This window comes from Staurois parvus, unplaced genomic scaffold (genome assembly GCF_062004578.1).
Source record: "Staurois parvus isolate SC_StPar_1 unplaced genomic scaffold, SC_StPar_1.0 ptg000237l, whole genome shotgun sequence".
In the NCBI taxonomy this organism is placed as follows: Eukaryota; Metazoa; Chordata; class Amphibia; order Anura; family Ranidae; genus Staurois; species Staurois parvus.
Window position 1 is genome coordinate 1,850,749 of NW_028318033.1, and position 26,610 is coordinate 1,877,358.

At 41.9% G+C, this 26,610-nt stretch overlaps 1 protein-coding gene across 3 annotated transcripts; it reads left to right on the forward strand.

The window, feature by feature from the left end:
- Positions 1 to 5: 5 nt before the first annotated feature.
- On the forward strand, positions 6 to 21,594 carry LOC149460017 (uncharacterized). 3 transcript variants are annotated; one of them, XM_089680223.1, is made up of 8 exons: positions 6 to 69; positions 5,665 to 5,786; positions 7,734 to 7,872; positions 10,550 to 10,671; positions 13,214 to 13,324; positions 14,307 to 14,413; positions 17,410 to 17,500; positions 19,237 to 21,594. In XM_089680223.1, the coding sequence occupies exons 2-8, from the start codon at positions 5,754 to 5,756 to the stop codon at positions 19,378 to 19,380; spliced, it is 747 nt and encodes a 248-aa protein (XP_089536349.1). In that variant the 5' UTR covers positions 6 to 69; positions 5,665 to 5,753; the 3' UTR covers positions 19,381 to 21,594. The 3 variants fall into 3 exon arrangements, with proteins under 3 accessions (XP_089536349.1, XP_089536347.1, XP_089536348.1); XM_089680221.1 differs by having other exon boundaries at positions 69 to 197; XM_089680222.1 differs by having other exon boundaries at positions 69 to 197; positions 19,264 to 21,594.
- The last annotated feature ends 5,016 nt before the right edge of the window (positions 21,595 to 26,610 follow it).

Here is a 26,610-nt window from a genome sequence, read left to right on the forward strand (position 1 = left end):
CTGGCTAGAGAGCGGTCCTTCCTGCCATAGTCTCGATGGTGTAGACGCCATCTTGGTACACCCAGAGAGGTAAAAGCGTGTATAGACGTAGAGGTGTAATATGGATCTACAGCAGGCTCAGCGAGCTGTAATCAACCTGCTGACCCAGGTGTCTCCGGACGTCCTGCCCAGGGCTATCCAGTGGATGAGACACAGCAGTAAGCAGACAGAGTTCATTGCTGGGAGAGCCTTGTGTTTATGTTGTGGTTTCCTATTTCTTCTCTTATTATTGCAATGTTTGACTTGGGGCTCTCCCAGCACAATCTCTGCATTCACTCTGCATTTTTGGAATTGTTTTTTTTCATGTATTTTTCTTACTACTTTGAGTTTACATGTGTCTGTGTACGTTTGCAGCGCTTTTGAGTGGGTCCGTGTGCGTTTTGGTGCAGAAGAATGCAGCATGCTGACGATTTATTAAATGAACATGAAATCACTCCAGCGGTGCAAACACTGCTCCTTGAGAAATGTTCATTTTTCTTGCATGTGCATTTGTGCTGCGTTTAAAAATGCACCCGACTGAATTTGGCCCTAAGGGCTGAGTCACACCATGCCTACATCTGAATGCGTTTCTGTGCGATTCATGCTGCATGCAAAACACACTACATTTGTGATCTGCAGTGGATGGCAATAAAAAGTTAATGCTACCCCAAACACAGGTCATGTATGCAGTGCATTTGCTCGCACAGGATCGCAGAGTACTTTTGTACCATCCAAACGTTCGTACCATGTGATTCTGTTGTAGCTGTTTTAAAAAGTACATGTACTACTTTTGTTGCAGTGTGATTTCGGGCTGAAATCGCACAGAACTGCATGAGAATCGCGCAGCATGTTCCTGTGTGATTCAAATGCGGGCATGACCCTAAGAGCAGGGTCACACTGGTGCATTGTGGTTTGGGTGCAGGGTGATTTACAGTTAGGTTCATATATATATTTGGACACAGGCACAATTTTAGTTTTTTTCTTTTCAGGTATGGACCAAAACATATTCAAGCTATAGTTATATATTGGATATGGCCTGAAAGTGCACACTCTCGGGTTTAATTTGAGGGTATGTACATCCAAATTGGAGGAAGGGATTAGGAATTACAGCTCTTAAGAGTAGCCATCCCCTCTTTTTTCAAGGGACCTAAAGTAATTCCTAGATTGTAAGCTCCCAGGATCAGGGCCCTCCTATCCCTCTTGTATTGAACTGTATTGTCTCCTGTTATATTATAAAGCGCTGAGCAAACTGTTGGCGCTATATAAATCCTGTATTATAATAATTGGACAATTGAATCAAAAGCTGTTTCATGGCCAGGTGTGGGCTACTCTTTCGTTATTTCTTCATCAGTTAAGCAGGTAAAAGGTCTGGTGTTGATTTTAAGTGTGGTATTTTCATTTGAAATCTATTGCTGTGAACCTACATCATGCGTTCAGAGGAATTGTCCATGCAAGTGAAACAGGGCATTGTAAGGCTTCAAAAACAAAACAAATCCATCAGAGAGATCGCAGGAACATTAGAAGTGGCCATATCAACAGTTTGGTACATTCTGAGGAAAGAAGAATGCACTGGTGAGCTCAGCAATATAAAGAGGCATGGATGTCCATGGAAGACAACAGTGGGGGATGATCGCAGGATCCTCTCTATGCTAAAGAAAAACGTATTCACAACATCCAGACAAGTGAAGGACACTCTCCAGGAGGTGGGCGTATCAATGTCAGTCTACAATCAAGAGAAGACTTTACAAGAGGAAATACAGAGGGTTCACCACAAGGTGCAAACCATTCATAAGCCTAAAGAATAGAAAAGCCAGATTAGACTTTGCCAAAAAACATCTAAAAAGCCAGACCAGTTCAGGAAAAGCATTCTTTGGATGGATGAAACGAAGATTCATTTGAACCAGAATAAAAGTGTGGAGAGGGCTTGGAACAGGTCATGAGCCATAGCAAACAGCGCCATCTGTAAAACATGGTGGAGGCAGTGTGATGGCATGGCATGCATGGCTTCCAGTGGCACTGGGTCATTGGTGTTTATTGATGTGACAGAAGCAGCCGGATGAATTCTGCAGTGTTTAGAGATATACTGTCAGCCCAGATTCAGCCAAATGCAGCAAAGTTTATTGGACAGCGCTTCACAGTACAGATGGACAAGGATCCAAAACACACTGCAAAAGCAACCCAGGAGCTTTTGAAGGAAAAGTAGAATATTCTGCATTGGCTGAGCCAATCACCTGATCTCAACCCAATTGAGCATTCATTTCACTTGCTGATGGCAAACCTAAAGGCACAAAGACCCACAAACAAAGAACAACTGAAGACAGCTGCAGTTAGAGCCTGGCAAAGCATCAGAAAGGAGGAAACCCAGTCTCCGGTAATGTCCACGGGTTCCAGACTTCCGGCAGTCATTGTCAGTTAAGGATTCTCAACAAAATATTAAAAAGGAACATTTTATTTATGATTATATTCATTTGTCTAATTACTTTTGGTCCCTTGAAAAAGAGGGGATGACTACTCTTAAAAGCTGTATTTCCTAAACCCTTCCTCCAATTTGGATGTACATACCCTCAAATTAAACCTGACATTGTACACTTTCAGCCTAAAATTGTGCCTGTGTCCAAATATATATGGACCTAATTGTATACGTGCTTTACACCTGGTTTTTGGTGTGCTCTTTCTGACTTCTTTTAGACCATGCATTTTCAGCTAAGCAAAATTAAAAATCTTCAAGTACTGTATCTGCTGATTTTTAATAAAGAAAGATACTTGCCAGTCAACAGAGTCCACTGTTGTCTTCTCCACAGATGACTCTTCTTCAACTCTGCAGATTCCCGATGCCACCATCTTTGATTTTGGATTTGCCTGTGACTTCCATGATGAGTCACTGCCGGCTTGCCACTGCACAGGCATAGGCTCGATCAGCACAGGGAGACTAATCCTGCAGCCTTCTGGGATGTGTGACATTATCCCAGGAGGTTGGCAGGTTAGTGACATCATCCTCACCTAGGTGAGAAACGTGAATGCAGGTGATGACTGCAGAAGTATGTGCTCTGCCCCCCTTCTCCCCCACAAAATGCTATTTAGAGGCTGGGGGAGGAAAACTATGAGAGCAAGAGAGAGGTCCTCTTTAAATTGCTTGTTTTAGGCTCCAATCACATTTGTGCAAAGTTGCACAGTTTACACTCTCTTACACTAAGTCACTTCAAACTCACTGCAACTTTAAAGTGGAACTTCACTGCATCTGAGCACCAAAAATGCTGTTTAATTCATTTTTAATATTCAAAGCAAACTCCACCATCCATCCATATCTCAATGCTTTACTTTGCTAATAAATCACTTTGAACCCCCCCAGCATTTCTGGCTGTGGCCATCTTGAGCAAGGGCAGATGATTCATGTAGCATTTACTTCCTGGAATCATCTGCCCTTTGCTCAGTCATGCAGACAGGAGGGTGTGCTTAGCTGGAAAAAAACCCTTGTGAAATCTCCTGGGTTGTATACCATCATTTGCCTAGGCATGGAAACCAGGAAGTAACTGAAGAAATGGAAAAAGTTTAAACAAGTAAAGTAGGTCATATTTACTTATCTATTTTACCAATGCTAGCATCATAAGGATTAAAAATAAAGTTGAATTCTCCCCCCTCAGTCAACACTAAGTCACACTGATCCAAATGGGTGCTATTGAAAACATTGGGCTGCAATTTATCATGCAACTTTGTGTCCAACTTTGTGACAAGTTGCACAAATGTGAATGGAGCCTCATTTGCTTAGGGGCAGAGACATGTTGTTTTTGTATATCCCCACAGGGGTAACTCGCTTTGTCTACTTTTCAGTTTCTTCAGCATTATCAGAAGGAACAAAACAGCTGGTTACACTCAGGCCTTGTTAACACAATACCATACGCCCATGCAGGGCTGTGTGTACCCACATGGGGATTAACAGGGGTTCCATGCATCCACGTGCTGGCAGTCTCATTGATTTCTATTGGAACACAGCTGCTGTATCCCAGCATGATATCCATGTGGGTGCAGGTGCGTGTCCCCGGACACTGATATTGTGAGTTCAAGGACCCGCATCTGCACCCACATGGATTATATTGGGACACTGTGTCCCCATAGACATTAATGGGACCGCTTGTACAGGGATGCAAAGAACATCTCTGCATCCCCATGCAGGTAAACATGGCCCTGCATGGGCATACTATATTGAACGCCCCATGTGAACAAGGTCTTAGGTGTCTGTCCCCCGCTGCCTCTAAGATGAAGAACTGAGTGATCGAAGATGACTGATCTCTCTGTTCTTGTCTTCAGTGAGCAGAGTTGGTGACTGTAAGTTGATGGCTCTTTGCGCTGCCCCTCCAGCATTCTCTGGAGCGCTGGGCCTTGTAGGGGGAGGGAACACCTGGCTTAGGCTTGCAGTGGCATATCGAAGACTGATCTCTCTGTTCTTGTCTTCAGTGAGCAGGGTTGGTGACTGTAAGTTGCTGGCTCTTTGCTCTGCCCCTCCAGCATTCTCTGGAGCGCTGGGCCTTGTAGGGGGTGGGAACACCTGGCTTAGGCTTGCAGTGGAATATCGAAGACTGATCTCTCTGTTCTTGTCTTCAGTGAGCAGAGTCGGTGACTGTAAGTTGCTGGCTCTTTGCTCTGCCCCTCCAGCATTCTCTGGAGCGCTGGGCCTTGTAGGAGGCGGGAACACCTGGCTTAGGCTTGCAGTGGCATATCGAAGATGACTGATCTCTCTGTTCTTGTCTTCAGTGAGCAGAGTCGGTGACTGTAAGTTGCTGGCTCTTTGCTCTGCCCTTCCAGCATTCTCTGGAGCGCTGGGCCTTGTAGGGGGCGGCAACACCTGGCTTAAGCTTGCAGCGGCATTGCAATACATCCAGTGGAGTCCAGAGGAGAAATGCAGGGTCTTTTTGACCCTGCATGTCTCATTATAGAGAACCTGTCACCTAAAAATCATCACCTAGGGGACTTTGTGACCCCATGTGATGGGAACAAAAAAAGTAAAACAAATTTTTTTTCATTGCAAAAAAAATAAAATAAAGTTAAACCCAAGCACATAACATCCCTCCCACCCCGACATATATGCACATATGAATGTTGAGGCACACATCGGGGTCGCCTACGTGTGAAAACATTGATTGCAATACACGTTGCATATCGCCGCGCACACCAGAGTGAGAGCAATAATTCTAGCACAAAACCTCCATAACACTGATGACCTGTAGGGGCTTTTGAAGCGTCACCTATAGAAAATATAGAGTACTGAAGTTTGTCGCCGTTTCACAGACACACACAAATTTAATGTTTGACATGTTCAGTATCTATTTACTCGGCACACGCATCTTTTATATTTTACCAAAAATGTGGTTAATTCATTGCATTTGTTTGCCCTAAAATTCACTTTAGAACTACCACTGTTTTATTCTTTGGGATGTCTGCTTTCAGAAAATATATTACGTTTGGGGGTTTTGTGTAATCTTCAGGCCTAAAATTATTTTTTTAAACGTATGTAAAAATGGTTCTGGCAGTGAAAGGGTTAAAGTAGATTCAACAAACACAGAAGTTGCTCTTAGAGCAACTGAAAGAGCTTTTATACTTGTAAACATCTTTTTAGCAATGAGTGTAATTAATATTTGAATTGTTTTGTAGGTGAAATAGAAGATTTACTCAGAAGTAACGCTGATGTGATTCTAAACTGTATTGCTGATGACTTACGAAGCAGTCTGCCACTGGAAGCCATGGTTGGATCAGAGAACCAAGTGATAGACATTGTGAGAATTTGTCATTCAGATCATCTTTATTTGAAAAGGCAGAGATTAGTATATCATTACAACCAAACAGAAATTCTCTGCTTTTTATTATTGTTACTGTATCTGGTTTGCTATTGTGTGTAACTACAGATCACATAGGAGGACAATGTTATTGGTATGCATGCATTCATTTAATGTTTACTAGCCAAGACTTGATTCCAAATTCTGCTCTATTTATCTGCTATTTGTAATACAGGTGCACCTTGATTTACGAATTTAATGTGTTCTGCGGGACTTTTCGTATTGCAAAAAATTCGTAAACCTAAACGCGGTTTCCCATAGGAATGCATTGAAAACCAATTTGTTCCGGAGGTCAGAAAAAAGTAAAAAAAAAAAGTCTTATCTGTTCAAAACTCTTTATAAATGCACTTTAAAGGCATAGTACCGTACAGCGACATGATTAAAAAAAAAATTGTAAATCATTGAAAACCAATTAATCCGTTCGTATTGCGAAAAAATTTGTAAACAAGGCATTATTTTCAATGTACAAATATATGATGTGGCGCTAAGAGGGGGTCACATGAATTATCGTAGTGAAGTTCTTGCATTAGGAGAATAAGTCCTTAGGAAAAACCTATAGGTGCAGCGTGACAATGGTGATGAGTACAGCATGAAGATAGTGACTTTCGTGGCTGTCGTGGCTTATAGAAAATGAATGTACATTGCACTAACCAGATAGCACAAGTAATAGTGCATTGTAGTAAATAAGACCTACTCCACGGTGCTCAGGATTTGGGAACTCTGTGTAAGGATGAAGTCAACAGGCAGGAATTAACCACCAGGTGTCATCTATCCAGGACAGGTTACCACTCTCCAATATCTCCACATCAGGCAGACCAGGTATAGCAGTATCCAGCAATATCTGTCTTGACAACCAGAGGGATCTCACAAGCAGGCATGGCTCCGAGATGACAGAGCACCTTAGGGGAAGGGGGCTCAAAAATGCCAATAATGAGCCCAAAAGAAAAATTGCTCCAATAGTATAGTATTTAATTCATATGTATGAAGCATTAGCAGAAAAAATTAAGATATAAAACATACCCTTAGGGAGTTGCCCTTAATCACCAGTCTCCTACCACACGGCCTTATGTAAGCCTAAGCAGCCATATTGGACGTTTTGCATGTAAGTGTATGTTTTATGTTAATTTTTTCTGCTAATACTTCATACATATGAATTAAATACTAGACTATTGGAGCAATTTTTCTTTTGGGCTCATTATTGGCATTTTTGAGCCCCCTTCCCCTAAGGTGCTCTGTCATCTCGGAGCCATGCCTGCTTGTGAGATCCCTCTGGTTGTCAAGACAGATATTGCTGGATACTGCTATACCTGGTCTGCCTGATGTGGAGATATTGGAGAGTGGTAACCTGTCCTGGATAGATGACACCTGGTGGTTAATTCCTGCCTGTTGACTTCATCCTTACACAGAGTTCCCAAATCCTGAGCACCGTGGAGTAGGTCTTATTTACTACAATGCACTATTACTTGTGCAATGTACATTCATTTTCTATAAGCCAAGAAAGTCACTATCTTCATGCTGTACTCATCACCATTGTCACGCTGCACCTATAGGTTTTTCCTAAGGACTTATTCTCCTAATGCAAGAACTTCACTACGATAATTCATGTGACCCCCCTCTTAGCGCTGCATCATATATTTGTTTATTTGGTTTTCATATTGGAGGTATTTGAGTTTTCCTCTGGATGTTGGCTGCTTTTTACCATATTACTCAGCGCTCATATATTTTGAAGATTATTATTTTCAATGTATTTTCATTCGTAAACTGAAAATCACATTAACCGAGGCATTTGTAAACCGAGGTATGCCTGTATGGGTAATTTTAATGACCGTATCCATCCATCTCTTCTCTTACCTTACATGCATTACTTATCTACTGTGTTTATTACAGATTCAGAGTCTTCAGAGGCCAACCCTTCACGTAGATGCTTTCCTTTATGATGATGATACTGTTGATGCATTATGCGAGGAGGGGAAGATGAGTCGTAATTACTGTATGTCATGTGGATCTAGAAAAACGGCTCCTATAGGTGAGCCCTACACTGATCACATAGTCAAGGGGCACTATTTCCTCCAAGAATGTTTTATAATCCCACTAAAAGTATGACCTAATCAAAGACGGTAAATAAAACGAAACCAGTGCTCACACAAAGGCATAAAATTCTTTACAATCCCAGAAGCATAAGTTATAAATCCAATTATGTTTGTAATAATGCATGCACATGAGTGTAAAAACGATAACCACTGCAAGTTACAAATGTATCTGAAATAAGGCTACATCCATCTAGCACCGATGCTGATTTTTGCAGCTATATTTGGCTACCCGTGGCTGATCGCCGTCACATTTTGTGTGCATCCAGCAGCAACCCCTGAAGGTAATCGCTGGCCCTGCGAACTGCCACAGATAGCTGTGGCCGCTGCTGATCCTTCATTAACATGTACAGGCTTGGTAGCTGCAGCTAGCTGCTTACAGGTGCTAAAAACAGCTGTAGGACTTTGTCATTTGCATCGGTACTAGTCATCCATGCCAGGGTTTCTCAACCTTTTTCCAGTCGGGGCGCCCTTGAAAAGTATTTTCAGACACGAGGCACCCCTGTCCAGGTTTTGGTTCACGTTACTGTGTGTCACAGAATGCACGCAAACTTGCGCTCATTCCTGACACACAGACAAATGCTCTGCTCTTTAGGGTTACCCCATACATTGGCAAACACGACGTGCTTTTGGTGTGGTGTAATTTTAAAACTAAGGTCAGGGATGACTTTCCCTGCATTTCTGCGGGTAAGGCAGTCCATTGAAATAAATGGGCCGCCCTACACACAGCCACACAGATGTGAACCAAGGGCCTGTTCACCTGTGAGGTTGGAGGGCGGTAAAACCGTGCAATTGAGTTGCTTTTACCACCCTCAACTGCTCCCCTTTTAGCTGCAGAAACAGCAGCTGGTGGTAAACACACACTGTTGCCGCAGCTGAAAGTATACATCCAGGTGAATGGAGTTGAACTACAGTCACCCCGCAAGTGTGTGCACGCAGTTGTGATGTGGTGATTGATGCTGGGGTTAAACCAGGTGGTGAGGAGGCAACATATTGCCTCTTTACCACCTGTCAAATGCCTCTGAAAAGTGATCTGAGCATGGATTGCTTTTCAGAGGATCAGCAATCCTTGCTGCTATTACGAAAAAGTCCTAAAAAAGCAGTTTTGATAGAGGACTAGGGGGTCGAGATTAAAAGTAAAATACATATAAAAACAAACACACACATACACACACACGTACGTACACACATACATGTGTACATACACATGTACACACATACACATATGTACACACACACAGGCACATGTGTACAGCATTATGAAAAGTTACAGTAATTTATAGCTTCCATCACACAGCCAGGTACTGCACTCTAGGGGAAAGCAGAGAACACAGAAGACACTCCCTCTCCCTTTGCTTTCACTTTGCTCAGTGGTCTGACAGCTCCCAGTGCCGACGTACATTGCGGCTGGGGATCGGGAGCTTGGGCTGAAGTGACAGCCATTCTCCCCACGGCACCCCTGAAGACCTCTGGCGGCATCCCGGTTGAGAAAGGCTTGTCCATGTGAATGTAGCTAATGTAAGAAACTCACCCACTATTCATTTCTTGATTTAAGATTAATAGTATCCATTATTTACCGCCGCAGTTTGGAAACCACTGATCGAGGAGAAAGCAATTGCAAAGAAGAGATCTGTCATTGATTAAAAATATCAAATGATGCAACACACAATATTGTTCTGCGCTTTACGATCAAACTAAAATATGAGAATTGAGCAGTCAGGAGTGATAATCAAAATACTGCTGCGGTTGATTGACTTGGCAGAGTTTCAATCTATTGAATGGAGGGTCTCAGGTTTGCAACTCCTTATTTAGTTTGATCAGTTTAGTCACAATGAATGATCGTGTGTGTGTCTACCATCAGAGTGTGTAGCCTGAGGCATGGCTTCTATTTCACTGTAGGACCTGGCATTATAAGCAATATATGATAAAACTATCATCACATATGTTTGATTTATTTCTTTCTGGTACATATATACGCCATCGATTTATGCTTTGCTTTACATATGTAGTATACATTAACATCAATCCCTGCCCTAAAAGAGCTTACAATCTATGGTTCCTAACTCACATTCATACATGTGAAGATCATCCGCAGCCAATGCCTTATTTTTCTAGCTTTGGGAATCCAAGGAAATGGTTAGAGCTTGTTAGGTTTTAAATGCAGTGTATATTATAGGATTTTTCTATGATATTTATTTATTTTTTTTTTCATTTAGTGCTGTCTATGCCCCATGAAGAAAATTGACCTAAATCATTATACAACAGATTCCCTTTATCGATCACAGTCATTTGTCATTCACAGTGGGATATAGCCTGACTGATGGGGTTATACAATATGTCCTAGCTATATTGAGGGTTGTTCCCCCTTATGGGCTGTACCCCAGCACATTTTAGAGACAATGGAGATAAGCCTTGACTACTGTGTTGCTTAATTCAGCTTTGTTGTGTAACTGTAGGTTCGTAGCAGAACCTAAATCTTGTTGACCTCAAGATTTGGAAAAGTCCTGGATTTGGACTTTTTTAGCGAAGATCATGATGAATGCCAAGCATGCTCCAGCAAATTGCAGAACTTTAGGATTTCACTGGCTAATGTAGTCTTTGTTTTTATATTTACAGACTTTATTTCACATTCTTTTTCTTTGGTGGAACTCAAGTTTCTGTTCCAGCAAATGTTGCCTGATCTGAGTGGGAAAACACTAGTAGATGTGGGTTCCAGGCTTGGAGCTGTTCTGTATGCGGTAAAACATAGTTACATATATTTTTTAGCATGATATGGCAGTGATTGCAAATTTGCTTTGAACCTTGGAGCCAGCTAAAAAAAGGTTAGGAGCCAGTGTGTTTGTTTTTTTTTTTTTTTTTTTCACGCGATACTATTTGTAGTACAATAATCATGGCAAAACCACACCATTGAAAATAATAGCACCTGAACCTACGTTTTGCAATCACCGCGATTCTGCCGCACTTCCAAAAACATCCAGGTGTGAAAGGAGCTGCCCTGGTTCACACACATGCAATTCCGAGTGCATTTTCAAACTGCGATTCGCATGACAGGTTACATATGTGTTCCTATTGAGGTGGTTCACACAGATGCGATCCACATGTATTGTGTTTTGAGTGCCATTATGCAAAGGGTCCTGTGTGAGTTTGTAGCTGTGCATTCCAGACTTGCAAGTGATAGAGTATAGTGACGTGCGGAGATAAGTGTTCACATATGATTGCTATTAAGAGCTGTTTTTGCATTTTAGTCAATGGGAGGCATTTTTGCATTGAAGTCAGGAGGAGGCAGTGTGTGAACCGAGGCGCACCGATGCACTGCAATTATCCCATGTCCCAAGTGCACCTGTGCTTTGCCATAGACTTCTATTACATCTTGTGGGTGTGTTGCACTTTCTGAACGTGCACTAAAACTCCTGCATTCAGGAGTTTTGGTGTGCTTTCAGAAAGTGCATCAAACCCACTATATATTATAGAAGTCTATGGCTCAGTGCAGCTAACCCGCAGGAAAGCTGCAGGTGCACTGCATTGCACCTGCTGATCAGTGTGAAAGCAGCCTAATAGTTGTTAACCCTTTTTATAGGTGCTAGCATGCCCATTGTAAAATCTATTATGCCCACTGTATGTGTTGTGGACAGGGGCGGACTGACCATTTGGAAACTCGGGCACTGCCTGAGGGCCCGGGGTCAGTAAGGGGCCCCATGAGATGCCTCTGGTACCTTTTTTCTTAGGCTTTTTTGAGTTTGGGCAAGGACACGGGCCCCATGATCCCCTATTGCCTGGGGGCCCCATGAGTTGTCCGTCTGCCCCTGGTTGTGGAATACACTGGCCTACATCGCACTTGGGCAGCTAGAAAGGATTAGGCGTACACTTGGTATCACTCTGCCTGGGATAGGAGCCGGCACTACAGAGGAAGCATCGGCTTATGTGGCTCCTGCTTCCTCCACAGCTGCCTGCTCCCGGTGCTGGCTGACTGCACTCTTATGCTCTGGGATGGCAGGCCAGCAAGCCCAGATCTAGATCAATGGGTTGCCAACCCCGGGCATGCGTTTCCCTGGTTTGAGATCGAGGGTCACAGATTGAGCACCCCTGACTTAGCACCTTCTGGCTACCCTGTTGGAATCATAGGTAAGTGAGGACTTCACAAAGCTTGCATGCCATTGGGTGGTGATCACTGTTCTATTTACGCAGCACTTTCATGATGGGCAGAGTCTCTTTTTGTCTTGTGCCTTTTTACTAAGAAAAGCCTTCAAGACATTTGTTGTATATAAGAACATACATCTCCATCGCTACTCTCCTACTACAGTGCGTGTATACTTTACTTGCACAAGAGCAACATGATATTGATTTCAAGTCTAGAGTTGCTATATTTCCTATGGCTGATCAAGGCAGTCTTAGCAGACATAATAATTGAGCTGTGAGTTTGTTTCTTTTGTATTGGGCCAATAGAGTATTTCAAGTGGTATTAAACCCCAAAACAAAAATGTAATATATTGCAGTTTACCAGTTCTTAAATGCTTTAGCTGCATTAGTTTTCTTTTTGTAGGCTTTTTCCCTCAGTTTTCACCTGGTGATCTACCCAGTAACACACCTCCTGTATTAGAGTGCCTCCACTATGAATGAAGGAGAACAGGGGCACCTTTGAAAAGCAGAATTGTCTGGGGGAAGGGAGTGTTTTTAGATTTACAAGCAGATTTAGATACACTAACAAATTTAAGCCAAACTCAAGCTCACACTACAGTTATACAGGCAGGCTCAGCAACTTTTTTTTTTTTTTTTCTTTCATTTTTTTCTTCTTTTTCGGATAAAGGTTTTACATGAATAAGTAAAAGCTGACCATTGTAAACACCCCTGTCTGTGCTAAATGGTTTGTCCTAACGCTATTGCTGCTACATTTGCAGGAGAGCTTGTTCTGTTTAAAAACAACAGACTTACTGGCTGGATCACCAGATGAAAATACAACAAAGGCTAAAAAAAGAACCCTAATGCAGCCTCCACTTTTAAGAATTGGTAAGCTGCAGTATAATACATTTTTGTTTTTGTGTAATACTGCTTTAAAAGAGGCCAGTTTTAATATTCCGAACCAGAATTATCCACCTTTTTAGGTAATTGTACATGGCTGTAGAATGAATTCTTCATACATAATAATTCAGCTCTTTTACTAAATATGAATTGGGCAGCTTAGGAAACTCTAGGAAAACTGAAATATGTTTGTTTGGATTTAAAAGTTCAGTATTAGAGATGTATAAGACCTGTATTCTATTGTCTTTTTTGGCTTTAATATAGGGTTGTGTTTACAGTTCAGCCAGTAAATTACAAGGTGTGGAAATCAATGCAGAATTCTGCCAGTTACAAGAAAAGATCATAAAGAAGTATGACTTCACAGACAGAATTCAGGTATAGCATGTTATGTTTTGTGTACAATTTGGAGATTTATAGAACTTAAAGCTTAATAAAGAGCTTTATTCTATGCATGAAGGCAAAAAAGCTTCAGTGTGCAGCTCCCCATTCCAGACATGGAGCGGAACACATTTCGGCCTACATTTATGATGAAATTTAGATTTTTTTTTTTAATTGATGTAAATTGTTTTTTAAATAATGTTTTGGTCTTTTTTGGTTTGTATAATAAAAAATTAAAAAAAACACAGTGGTGATCAAATGTAATGTACATTCACTGTGAAAATACTGTCTGTTCTTTTTTATTGTGTGATTTAAAGTGGTTGTAATGGTTGAAGGTTTACCTTCATGCATTCTATGCATGAAGGCAAAAAACGTGTGTGCTGTATCTCCCCCTAATACTCCCCTAATCCCCCTCTTGATCCAGCGATGTGCACTGGAGTTTCAGCTATTCTGGGACTCCCTCTTCTCATTGGCTGAGACAGCAGTGGTAGCCAAAGAGAGGGCGGGGCCAAGCTGCAGTTACATGTGTGAATTGATACATGGAGCAGAGGGTGCCCCCATAGCAAGCTGCGTGCTGTGAAGGCACCCAACAGGAGGGAGGGGCTGTTCTGTGCAAAACCATTACACACAGCAGGAAGTATAGACCTGTTTTGTTTTTTTGTTTGTTTCTTTGTTTTAATTATGCCTTTTTAGAATCACTTCTAATTTATTACAATAAAAAGTTTTACCTTTTTTTAAAACAAAATAGGGGAATGGCAAGTCTGCTTCAGGGTGGTTAGCAAAATATGTGGGGATCAGAAATAAAACATTCTCCAAGATCCAGTTTCTAGTCTCTGTTGCAATTATGATTGTGTAGCAGAATTGTGTTTTTAGCTACCAGATCCTCACAAATAACAGTAATGTATTTCCTGTGGTGTGTAGAAGAGTGTCTGTGCAATATTTCAGTCCTGGTTATCAATTATTTTGTATTTCCTCACAGGTTTACCATTCAGATATTTGCTGTCAGCCATCCTTACTGCACCACGCTGATGTTGTAGTTCTACATAATGTTTTTGAATACTTCCTGGACAAAGAGAAGCAAATAAAGTAATGTATATCTTTGATTCATGCTAAGTGCTGGCAGTGGATAAGATTCAAGAATACTTAGTCAGACCTGGGCAAATTGTTGATCCCAGGCCACATCTGGTTCTTTGGCTGCCCCTATCCAGCCCTTGATGCCTCCACTGTCAGCATGCCTTTCTGAGCCTGTCGGCTTCCTCACCGGGAAGCTGACAGGCTCCTAGAAGCTCAATGACAGATGTCCATATGGAGAGCTGCAAGAAGTGGACTGAGAGAGCCTGAGGAGCTGATCAGTACAGCAGTGAGGTTTGGTTCTGGCAGGAGAGTGTTGGCTAGGAGAGGTCCCAATACTCTCCTGCCAATCTTTTACCTGGTCAGGTTCTTCCTGTGTTAGCGCCTGCATGCTGTAAAACCCAAGGAGTTGTGCACCTGTTTTTGACTCCAGGTCAAGATCAGCAGAAATCCCCACTCTACTGATCTCAGGCTCTCTTCTTCCAGTCACAGTGCTTTTGACAGTCAGAGGGCATGGTGACAGGAGTTTAGGAGATGTTATATCGCCTCCTCACTGCCTGATTTAACCCTATAATGCCACATTACAGTACTGCAATTGCGTGCATTGCATGTGGTTGTTAAGCAGCCCTATTGAACGAAGTGGTCGAGTTTGACCAGCGGTGCTGCTTGTCAAACTCTGCACCCAGAATTAAAACTGCAGCCGCAAAGCATTGTGACCATGGCATGTGAACTGCCACATCTGCCATGTTATGGCAGCTCAGATGCTCCTCTTTTCCACTCCCTGACTGCCTGTCTGAAACAAACCTATTTAATGAGCAGTTGTACATATATTTGCTAGCACCGGGTGTCTGGTTTTTTTTTTATAGGTTTATGTCTTTATGGACCTTCCCAGGTAAAGCATTATATTGGGCAAAATTTAGTTTGGCCCTCCACAACATTCTTAGATTCTCATGCGGCCCCTTTGGGAAAATGAATTGCCAAGCCCTGGGGATCTAACATGACGTGATATGTTTTCATGTTGAATGCATGCATAACAGTACTGTGCAAGTAATGTGTAACACTTCCAGGTACTACCCCCGACAATGGCTTCATTCACTTTTTTCATCATCATCAGAAAGATGATGCTATTTTTTGTTCAGGCATCAGCCAGAAGCAGAATCTATTTCATGGATTAAGCTGTCACCCCTGAAATAACACAATCACATATATCCTAATGTCTGTGATTGTGTTCACAAATGTCAAAGTCTCGGTTCACACTACTGCGACCTGAAAGAGCAACTTTGCTAGACTACTTCCTAGTGACTTGAATACAACTTTCAGCCTGGGTAATCTTCCTCTGTCAGATCCAAATCACATCACTATAGATGAGGATCCAACTTGGAGGCGACTTCCATTAAAGTCTATGGGCACAAGTCGGATAGAAGTCACCTTGAAGTAGTACAGGAACACTTTTAAAGTCGCAGCGACTTGAGTAGTGCTAATTAAAACCACTCTCATTGATTAACATGGGATTTCACATGTCATGCGACTTAGGGTCTCACAAGTTGGATCCCATATCGCAGTAGTGTGAACCGAACCTAACACGCATCAGCTAACTACTTTAGCCTCACACTGTGATTTGCTTTAATGTTGCAATTAGATCACTAAGGGAGAGGAGAAATGCTTCCTTTTGCCTGCAGCAGACTGATGTCATCATTTCAGCCTAGACAAAATCACTTGGCTGGAGCTGAAGAACTGTTTTGATTGATAAAAGATGCATGTTCTTTAAAAAATTAAATTGTTGCTGTATTTTGTGCCATGTCAGGAACATATTCATGCAAACTTGCAAAGTCACTGAAAGGTCCAACTTCATGTCTAAACAAAGGGGGTCTGCCTTTAATATCACTATGACACACCTAGAGCAGTTAACTATGAAAACCTGTGGTACCAAAGGTAAAACTGTCCAGGCGATGTAATGCCTTCAGTCTTGGTCATTTATAATATAAAAAACAAGTGCAGCGCTCTACTATGTATAAAGTGCAGATAATATACAATAAACTGTATTAATAAATCGTCCTGAATAGAAACAGCAATGTAATACCTTAATAGGAGGATGCTCCAAGTGATGTTATATATCTCAAGTGACGTCCAGCTGCTATGGCATCACCCCTTATGAGGACGTATTCGCATACGAAACACATCAAGAAGGAGCCCCTGCACGCCGTAACGTCAAGCTGCCGGATCATGGAGGTCCGGTGGCCATCTTTCCACTCCAGCTGGTCAGTGTATCTAGCAGCTTGGTCACTGCTTTATTTGTATTCATTTTACTAATGTATGTGAAATACTTTTACCTTCATCATTTTGCTCAATAAATATGGTTACATACTACACTATGGGCATCCATTTTTGTTGCTCTGTACCGAGCAATTAAATCCATCCAGGATCCCAGGTATTCTACCAGGACCAGAGGGGGGAACCTGTTCTGACCAGATCCTACCACAGCATATCCATTTGAGGGCATGGTTGAGTGACATCTCTAGTACCCACACCTGTAGAGGAGAGGATCCAGTCCCAGGCTGTACCTTAAAAGGAACCTCCGTTTCTGGCATATTTGACCCATGCGCATTAAGATTGCGCTTCCGGTGAGTGGGCATTCTTTCCATTGGTCGCACATTTTGATGCACATTGGGATATAGATATCTGTCTATCAACATCAGGGTGGATTGTCACTGTCACTCGAGATATATAACATCACTTGGAGCATCCTCCTATTAAGATATTACATTGCTGTTTCTATTCAGGACGATTTATTAATACAGTTTATTGTATATTATCTGCACTTTATACATAGTAGAGCGCTGCACTTGTTTTTTATATTGTCTGTTTTGTAAAGGTTTGTGGTTCCTTTTCAGTGCAATAGCCGCTACCGTAAGCGCTCGCTTGATTATTTATTGTTCTTACTTGGTCATTTATATGTTACTGTATATTTGTGAATGTGTTTTGGTATTTTTAAATATTCAATTATATTTTAGAGCCTGGATATTTGTAATAGAAAATGTAAGGAAGACAGGAAGCCTCATAGTTGCCGTGCCAAGCATAGAGGAATCATTAGACAAACTTCAGGTCAGTATTTTTACCCACTCAATTTTTTTAATCAATCAACCATAACAGGACAGTAATTTGCAGTAGAGAAAACCATGCACAATTTTTTCAGTCAACCTCTACAGTCCAAATATTGTGTCCTTGATAACCCAATTCATACTTCTAAAATCCTAGAATCAAGTGTTCCTTGTAAGAACTACATGGAATAATGGGGGCAACAAAGATGAAAGTTTGGCACTGGAGTCAAGAGAGGCTGCTGGCAGTCAGAGAATTTTAGGGAAAAAAATCCAGTTCAGCTGAATAAGCTTCAATGTATGGTTGCCACACAAGCAATTTTTCAGTTTTATGTTACTAAATTGACCTTTCCATTTCTATCTGCAGCCACTGCGTGTCTCTCTAAAAGTGTCAGATTAAAGTTTTGCTTCTTTGCAGCTTGGTAAACTGGAGACATTCTGTACAGTGTATTTGTATAAAACTCCCCAGAAATCCTATTACCTGTTTGTTCAACTGCTTATTGCTCAGTGCAAACTTCTGAGAAATTTAAAAAGTCAAATGTGTTCTAAGGCAGCTAAAGGAATGCAAATGATACATCTTTTCTTATGACAGCACTGAGACTGCTCAAATTGTGATATTGAAGGCACAGCCTCTCGCACAATTTCAGAAAGTTCATTTCTGGTGAGATACATGCTATGGCTCATTCAGACCTAAAAGAATGCAGACTCGGTGGCTTTTCAAAAACTAAGATGCATGCACAGGAGTGACATAATCTCTGCCCAACCAATCAAATTGATGGCAGATCAGGAAGCTAGAAGAGAACCAGTCAAAATGTGAGTGGTCAGGGAAGGAGCTGCAGAACACTGCAAAGCTGGACTTGAGGTGAGCATAATATAGGCTTGTTACCAGCATTTACAAGCCTGTTGTGTGTTTTTTGTTGTAGTAGTTGTAAAGGCACATTCGATGCATGAAGGTAAAAAAACCTTCTTTGTGCAGCATCCCAGCCTCCCCTAATACTCAAGCCCTCTCTTGATCCAGCGATGTGCACTGGAGTCTCAGCTATCCCGGGACTCCCTCTCCTCATTGTCTGAGACAGCAGCAGGAGCCATTGGCCAATCACAGCCAGTGAGCCAATGAGAAGAGAGAAGATGTAGGGTCAAGTCGTGGCTCCATGTGTGAGTGGACACACTGAGCAGCAACTGGGAGTGCATATGCTCAGGTACCCCCATAGCAAGCTGCTTGTTATGAGGGCAACCAACAGGAGGGAGGGGCCAGGAGCACCCACGGGAGACCCAAGAAGAGGAGGATTTGGGCTGCTCTGTTCAAAACCAATTCACACAGCAGGCAAGTATAGACGGTTTTTTTTTTTTGTTTTTTTTTTTTTGTTTTTTTTATGTAAGCCTTTAGAATTACTTTAAATTCTAGTCCTTCTAGCAATAGTGTGCATCATGGGAAGCCATTTTCGGCAAGGTGCTTTAAAATGGTTTAAAGCGCTGTTGGTTAAACCATGGCTAGGTGCAAGAATCTCCATCAATGTGGTTCCGCTTTAAATATTTGCTGCTGCCTGGCCCAAAGAATAAAGACTTTCCTGTTGCAAGAGGGCAAGAAGCTCAAGTATTCAGTTTTAGACCTATTCCAGTATTAAACACGAGGCACATTTGACTTTTCTAATGGAAAGTAGTTTTTCCAGTATGCTTTCATGATGAAATAAAGAAAATAGTTCCTTTGCTGTAAATATACTTTTTTTTTTTTTTCCATGGTAGGCTTACAAAAATGCTTCTTTTCTCCAGATGGATATACAACTCGATAAGTGGGTGGAAAAAGTCAAGCTTAATCCAGAAATCTACCTTGGGACAGAGACTGATGAAGAGACTATTCGTCAAATCCATTTGTACAAAGTGCTGTAGAAGGATCCACAATGCGTTTCTTACATTTGCACTTAGCCTGGCGATGAAGAATCTTTTATTGATTTTTGGAAGCATCCAGGCCATGTGATTGTCAGGCTCTGCCCGAAGTAGTATCTCATCAGATACAGTAGTAAACAACTAAAGCTATTTTTTTTTATAGGTTTGATACCTAGCTATATATTTTATTTTATGTATTGGACTTGCTAATACTTTTTAAAACAGATGATAAAAAGAGACTTTTAATTTCTGGAGCACTGAAAACACCTCAGCATCTAAGATGTACTTGGTTATTAGATTTTCATGAGGCCAATTTCAGTTTCAGTTTAGAACACAAGGACTTTTTGGGATACATTCACACGATTGTTTTCATATGTTTAAAAAACACATGAAAAAATACCATTATTCTAAAGGGAAAATTCTAATTTTCACCTTTTAGGATCCATTGAGGCCTCTTTTACGAGAGGGGGGGGGGGGGCAGGGGATGGTAAAAACAGATGGTTTAGTTGATGTTTTTATCGCCCCACGACTGCCCTCCTAAAACCTAACACTAACATACAGCCAGAGCGAGCTGTACACATGCCATGTTCCAGATGCAAAATAACACAAACATGTCAATGGGGCTGCACCACAACTGAGTCAAATGCTTGGCTCGCAATTGCAGTGCATTACTTCCACTCAAAATCGATCTTGAGCAAAGAAACAAAAGCAAAAAATGGCATTCTGGAGGCAAGATCCTGAATGCCTGGAAGTCACTGCTTAGCTGCCCCCTGAAAAATTATACACTACAGATCGCTTTTTCAGAGACTGCTGCAGTGTGCCCTACACTGGTGGGTTAAAATAATGCATGTTAAACGTGTGTTCACAGGATCTGTAAATGAAAATAATGCAAATTTCATCTGCCACTGCAGATGCACAGATCACAATAAATCAGAAGTGCTGTTAAGTCAGTGCACTTGTAGTGCATTGTTTATCTCATCCAACCCCATACCTCTCTATGGACCTGAGATTGGGGGAATGGTGACTGTTTTGTAAATACCTGATGACCTGCACAAAACAGGCTGAGATGAAAAAAAAAATACTTATATGTACTTGCCCCAAGGTTCTTCACCACTAGCATCATTTTCAGACACATGCCCTATTCCCATTTCGGTATCTCTGAAGTTTTGTTTATTTCACGAAGGCCTCTTTTACACAGGTGACAGTCTCTACGGCCCTTTGAAAAACAATCCACAGTGGATCACTTTTCAGAGAGAGGTAGAGCAGTGGCTCTTAGGTGTCCAGTATCCTGAATGCGTGCTTTTTTATTTTAATTTTTTTTCCTTTCTACTTTTCAGTTTAAAGGGGAATTTTGTATTAAAATACTGTGTTGCAACCACATGTTCACGTGAACCTCAAAGGGGTGTGTTTGACAGGTGGTTCCACCTGTTAACTCGGCAAGCTAAGTTAAATTAGCCAAAGCATTGCTGCTGTAGCATGTGTACTGATCCTTTCAACTGCCATGTCCTCTTGGAGGTGAGCTGTTGGGAGGGATCTATCGCATGTATTTACCACCCCCTGACAACCTGTGTGAAAGAGGTCTAAAGAATTTAAGGACTTTATGATTTTTGTTTTTCTGATAAAGGTCTTTGCTTTATGTTTTTATGCCTTGTGGATTTGATTTGTGCATTGCTTTTAAGGGCCCATTCACACAGATGCGTCCGGGTCATGCATGGTAAGTAGCGCATTTTACCCCAGTGTATGTTAACACAAAATACAATTTGCATTGCTGTGTCATTATCTTAGCAGCTCAATGCACTTGTACAGGAGCTGCCAACACACCTGCAGTATGACCCAATGCACTTAGCATACATTGCCAGCCCAATCAGAATGATGAGCTGCTTGTATACAGTGTACCTTTATGCTTGTTAATGTAATGCAGTGTGTGCATTGGCCCAGCAAGTGCACTCAAATCTGTCTGCCCTCATGTTGTAAAGCACTGCACAGACTGTTTCGCTATAGAAATTCTGTATAATAATAATTTAGCTCTATTAACATTAGGATTTATTTTCAATGTTTATGTATTACTTTTAAACTGACCACATAACAGTCTTAGAACAAATTAAAAAAGAAAAAAGAAAACCGTGTTTGTCAAAAAATTACTGTTTATATGGGGACCCCAAGTTGCTAACAGTCATGCAAATGTGGAAAAAGTAAAAACAAAAAAGGTATCACTAATGCGTGCCCATTTCCTTTCTCCTCATCTCTTGTAGTTCCTTAAAGTGGTTCTAAAGCTTCAAGTTTTTTTACCTTTAATGCATTAAGGTAAAACCCCTTCTGTGTAACAGAATGGCCCCTGAACCCCAGTGCAATCCAGCACTGTGCATGAGAGCTGCGGCTTTCCTGGTTTTGTCCCTCGTCACTGGGCAGATCAAAAGCAGCAAGAGCCATTGGCTCCCACTCCTGTTCAATGAACTTCAGTGATGAGGGAGCAAGGAGCAGGGTCAAGTCATGCCATCTGTCAATGGATGCAGCAGCGGGACTCCAGAGCGAGCCTGCACGAGTGCTCCCATGGGCATCGGCTTCCCTTTTGTGGCACTAGCAAGAGGAGGAGCCAGGAGTGCTGGCAGAGGACTCAGGAAGAGGAGGATCAGGGCTGCTTTGTGCAGTTCTATTGCACAGAGCAGGTAAGTATAGACATGTTTTGTTATTTAGAAAAAAAAAGTTTTTCCTTACCACCAGAACATTGATGTAGCATCAGGGGTCACAATTGTGACCCTGCTCATGCTCCAGGGGGTCCCGCATTGTCTCCCCGTCACTGTGATGGGCAAAGCAGAATCCAGAGCAAAGCAAAAGCCCTGAGCTCTAAACTTTTGGCTCCATTTTAAAGACCTGAGCCTGAGAGTAGCAGAGGAAGGACAAGGTGAGGACAGCCCTGCTGGACGGGAAAGTGTCAGTGCTGACAACCAAGCGGGGATGGACACCGGACTGAGCAAGGGAGAAGTAGGAGAGCACCATCCAGGAGCTGGTAGTGCTGTTATTTGGGGAGGTAAAAATATATCGGTCACATCCGTGCAGAAAACAGATACAGAATACCCCACTACTTCCCGCAACTCTTGCTGACACTCGCTCAAAAACACCTCCTGAGGGGCCCCCGAGGGACTGCGGGCTCCAGATGCTGCAGATTTTACTGTGGCAGTTTGAGCAGAGGGGGAGCTGGATGGGGAATCTGTAATTTTCAGCATTGGGTGGGGGAATCATAATTCCCTGGGGGGGCATGTGTCGTTACTAGGAGGAGGGCTCCTGAAGGTGGGGGTCATCTGTCATTACCTGATGGGGAAGAGGGTCATCTGTCATTACCTGGTGGGGGAGAGGGGGGGGGTCATCTTTCATTACCTGGTGGGGGAGAGGGGGGGTCATCTGTCATTACCTGGTGGGGGAGAGGGGGGTCATCTGCCATTACTTGGGGGGAGCATCTGTCATTACCTGGTGGGGGGGTCATCTGTCATTACTTGGTGGGGGGACGTGTCATTATCAGGAAGGGAAGTCATCTGTCTTTACAGGAGGAGGGGGTCATCTATGGTTAGTTGAAGTGGGGGGCTCTTTAAGGAGGGGTCATCTGTCAATACAAAGAAGAGGCAGGAGGGCATGTGTCATTACTAGAAAGGGGGGTGTTACTTTTCCCTAATATCCCGCACCTCCATATCACTGCAGCCCCGCCATGAGAGCGGTAACTGGGTGCTGTTTAATAACGTATTCAATAAAAAGGTGTGAGATCTGCAGTGGCACACTTTCTGATCAGCCCCTCTCCTGCCCCTGCTCAGCCCTGCACGTGCACACAAGCTGGGCACAGGTAAGCCACACTGCGAGCTCCTGTGTGAAAGCGGTGGGCTTGTATGTGGATCTGGAAGTAAGAGGGCCTGCTGAGTTTCCTCTTTTACATACAAACCTACCGATTTCACTCGACAGTTCAGAGTGTGCCTGCCCTCACCTTGTTATGCACGTGCAGGAGAGAGACAGCCACCATACAGCTATTATATCTTGGCCCATGGTGGAAGGTAGTGGCGGAGCCCCAGGTCACCTTTTGCATCGGGGCCTGCAAGCTCCAAACTACATCTCTGCAATTTAAGGTGCTGCATGGTTCGATGTACCGCATGCTTTTGGCAGTCACATGTCCAGAAATAACCATCATTATTAAAAAATAACAGATGTGTGATATCTTAGTAAATTGAGCCTCGCATTATAGCCGAGCGTATCTGGATCATGAAGCCAGGTTCTGCTCCCTCGAACCAACAGGAGTTTTGTTTTCTCTGTATCGTATGTTGGTCTTAATTATGCAGCAATTGGGCGGAGGGGGCTGGAGGTTATAGGGGTTATAGGCACAGCATGGATACATTAACTCCCTGTGTCCTTAAATCTGGGTGCGTGCAGACAACAATTATTCTGGGTGTCTGGTTTAGGAGATCAATTAATTTGTGTATTAACAGCCCTTTCAGTTTCTGAAACTGGAGCAACATTTATAATAGGTTTTTGTACAGAGATCTAGACATCCTAATCCTAATCTGATCCTTCAATCCTAAAAAGCGGCATTAAAGACAGTGGGGTCCAGATATAGCAAGTAATGGGTTAACGCAGCTGCTGATACCCCAGCCCCTGATGTGATGAAGAAGACTTGCAGCTATTGTTCCTGCCTGGACCAAAGCCAAGGCTATGCACATCACAAACCGAATTCTGTTCTGCAAAACAATAGTAATATAAAGAGAAACTTCTGTCATGCTATAGAGATGATTCTATGAGAACAAAGACTGGTGGTAGATAACAAAATAAAATGGATTTTACATACATAATAAATTCAGGGGAAAAATGTGAATGTCAAAAAAGGATCCTTATTTTTTTTGTTACATCTTTGCAAAATTCCCTAGAGTAGTGAAATATCTGAATTATATACTAGGATATTTGCTGAATGCACCACTTGTTTTGATACACAGTTCAGTATCTTTGTCACAGTTGAATAAATTGATGTAAGAGGTTTGCGTGTGAAGAATACAGTTATTTAAAACACCACACCAGTGTTTCTCAACCTTTTTTCAGTCAAGGCACCCTTTTAAAATGGACAGTCCCGAGGCACCCCATTCTAAAATGGGGTGCCTCAAGACTGTCCATAATTTTAACCACTTCATGTCCGAACACTTTCACCCCTTCCTTTCTAGACCAATTTTCAGCTTTCAGTGCTATCACACTTTGAATGACAATTGCACTGTCATGCAACACTGAACCCATATGAATTTTTAGCATTTTTTGAGACAGATGCTTTATTTTGGAGGTATTTATTCACCACTGGGATTTTTATTTTTTGTTATGTAAATGAAAAAGTCTAAAAATGTTGAAAAAAGTGTTTTTCTTATAAAATTTTGCAAATAAATAATATTTCATCATAAATTTTGGCCAAAATTTATTCCATTATCCTTTTTAGTAAAAAAAACAAACAAACCCAAATTCGTTTATAACCAAAAATTAGAACTTTTAAACATTTTTTTACATTTTTATTTTTTTATATTATTTATGAGAATTTATTTTACATACTGTCACCCTAGCAGTACAGTGTCACCATGGTGACACTGTACTACTGTTGGGGGGTGATGAAGATTTTTGCAATGTGGTTGCATTCTTGCAGCCATTGAGAAATACTGTGTGAGCTGTGATTGGTCACAGCTTGTCACATGGTACAAGGCTGTTGTGAATAGCCTTGTACCATGTGACCTCTGTGATCATTCACAGATTTGACACGTAGTAAGCAATGATGTCAGAAGTGACATCTTGTTTTCTACTCTGCATGTGATCACTGATTGGCCAATCAGTGATCACATGATCAGGACCTCGTACAGAGGTCCCGTCCGATGATCTGTGTTCCACTGTGTCCGGAGAACATAGCGAGTACCAGATCGCGGTGCTGCGCGCTCCCAGGGAGCGCACACAAGCAGGGGGCGGGGAGGCCATCATCTGGCCGTTTTATATAAAATGGCCGGATGGGAGGTGATTAAAAGGGCACCCCATTCTAATATGTAACATGACAAATAAATTCTTTAAAAATCATACAATGTGATTTCCTGAAATTTTTTTTAAACAATTCTGTCTCTCAGAGTGGGAATGCACCTACAATGTAAATTTCAGACCCCTCCATGATTTCTAAGTGGGAGAACTTGCAAAATCGCAGGGTGTTCAAATACTTCTGTTCCTCACTGTATACTAAAATTAAAAGATTTTATTATACACCACTTATTTCTTTCTGCTGGTGTATTAAAAGAAAATGCAGGCTGAGGAAATAGAGAGAGTGCCACTGTTGGACTCCTTTTTTTTTTTTAAAATGCTAGTTGTCTGGCTATTAATCTAATCCAAAAACTTCAGTACTTTCCTAGTTGAAGAACAGAAACAAGTCTGCAACTCAGGAGGTCTAACTTCCCTCTAACTTCAGTTGTTGCGAGCTTGTTTGGAGTCAAAAAAGCCAGACAACTAGCATTTTCAGAAGTAACACAGCAATAGAATCCTCTAAATTTCTATGTCATAGTAACACAGAAAAATGAGCATTTAGAATAGTGCCCCAACACACAAGTTCAGTTGACCACAATGCACTGGTGTAAACTAAAATAGACAAAAAAGCCACAGGAGATCTCTCCACTGGTGACACGGTCTGTTTTGGCTGGAGTTGGGATTTAATACTTAGTAACATTTTATTCTTTTATTCACATAATCGTGCAAACGATGGGAAAATAGAGCAAACTACAGTGTATAGCATCAGGCATTTAAGGTAGGATCATAGCAGTAGTAGAGCATTGTACCATGTTGGCTCATTATTTTGGTGCTGGAAAAAAAAAAGTGTTCTAATTTAGCTTTTGCTACTAAATGACCTTTATTTCAGCCATAGAGAGGCCAAAAAAAATGACACTTTAAAAGAGCAAAAATCCAAGTAATCCCACAGTTTGACAGACTCTCAAGTGCCTTAGGTTACCTTCTCTGCTGCTGTCTGCCACCCCAGTCTCTGCTTTAAAAAAACACTACTATAACTTTCTATATTGACCATCACGATTTGGTTTATGCCTAAAATCCTTGTTTCTCGGCTGTGGTGGAGATAGGGGCAGCAGATTGGAGCAGGGAAGGTATTACTGAAGTGCCTTTGTTTCCAGACAGTGAACATTTTAAAGTATTTACATATTCTAAAAAGTACTTTAAAACAAGCCATCCCTGACCTCTTGCTGC

Bases quoted from the DNA above. Each gene is read 5' to 3' on its own strand.
- LOC149460017 (XM_089680221.1), top strand. From the start codon at position 101: ATGGATCTACAGCAGGCTCAGCGAGCTGTAATCAACCTGCTGACCCAG. The intron at 198-5,664 runs GTAAGCAGACAG...ATTGTTTTGTAG, and splicing joins CCAGTGGATGAGACACAGCA to GTGAAATAGAAGATTTACTC. The intron at 17,501-19,236 runs GTCAGTATTTTT...TTTCCATGGTAG, and splicing joins AATCATTAGACAAACTTCAG to GCTTACAAAAATGCTTCTTT.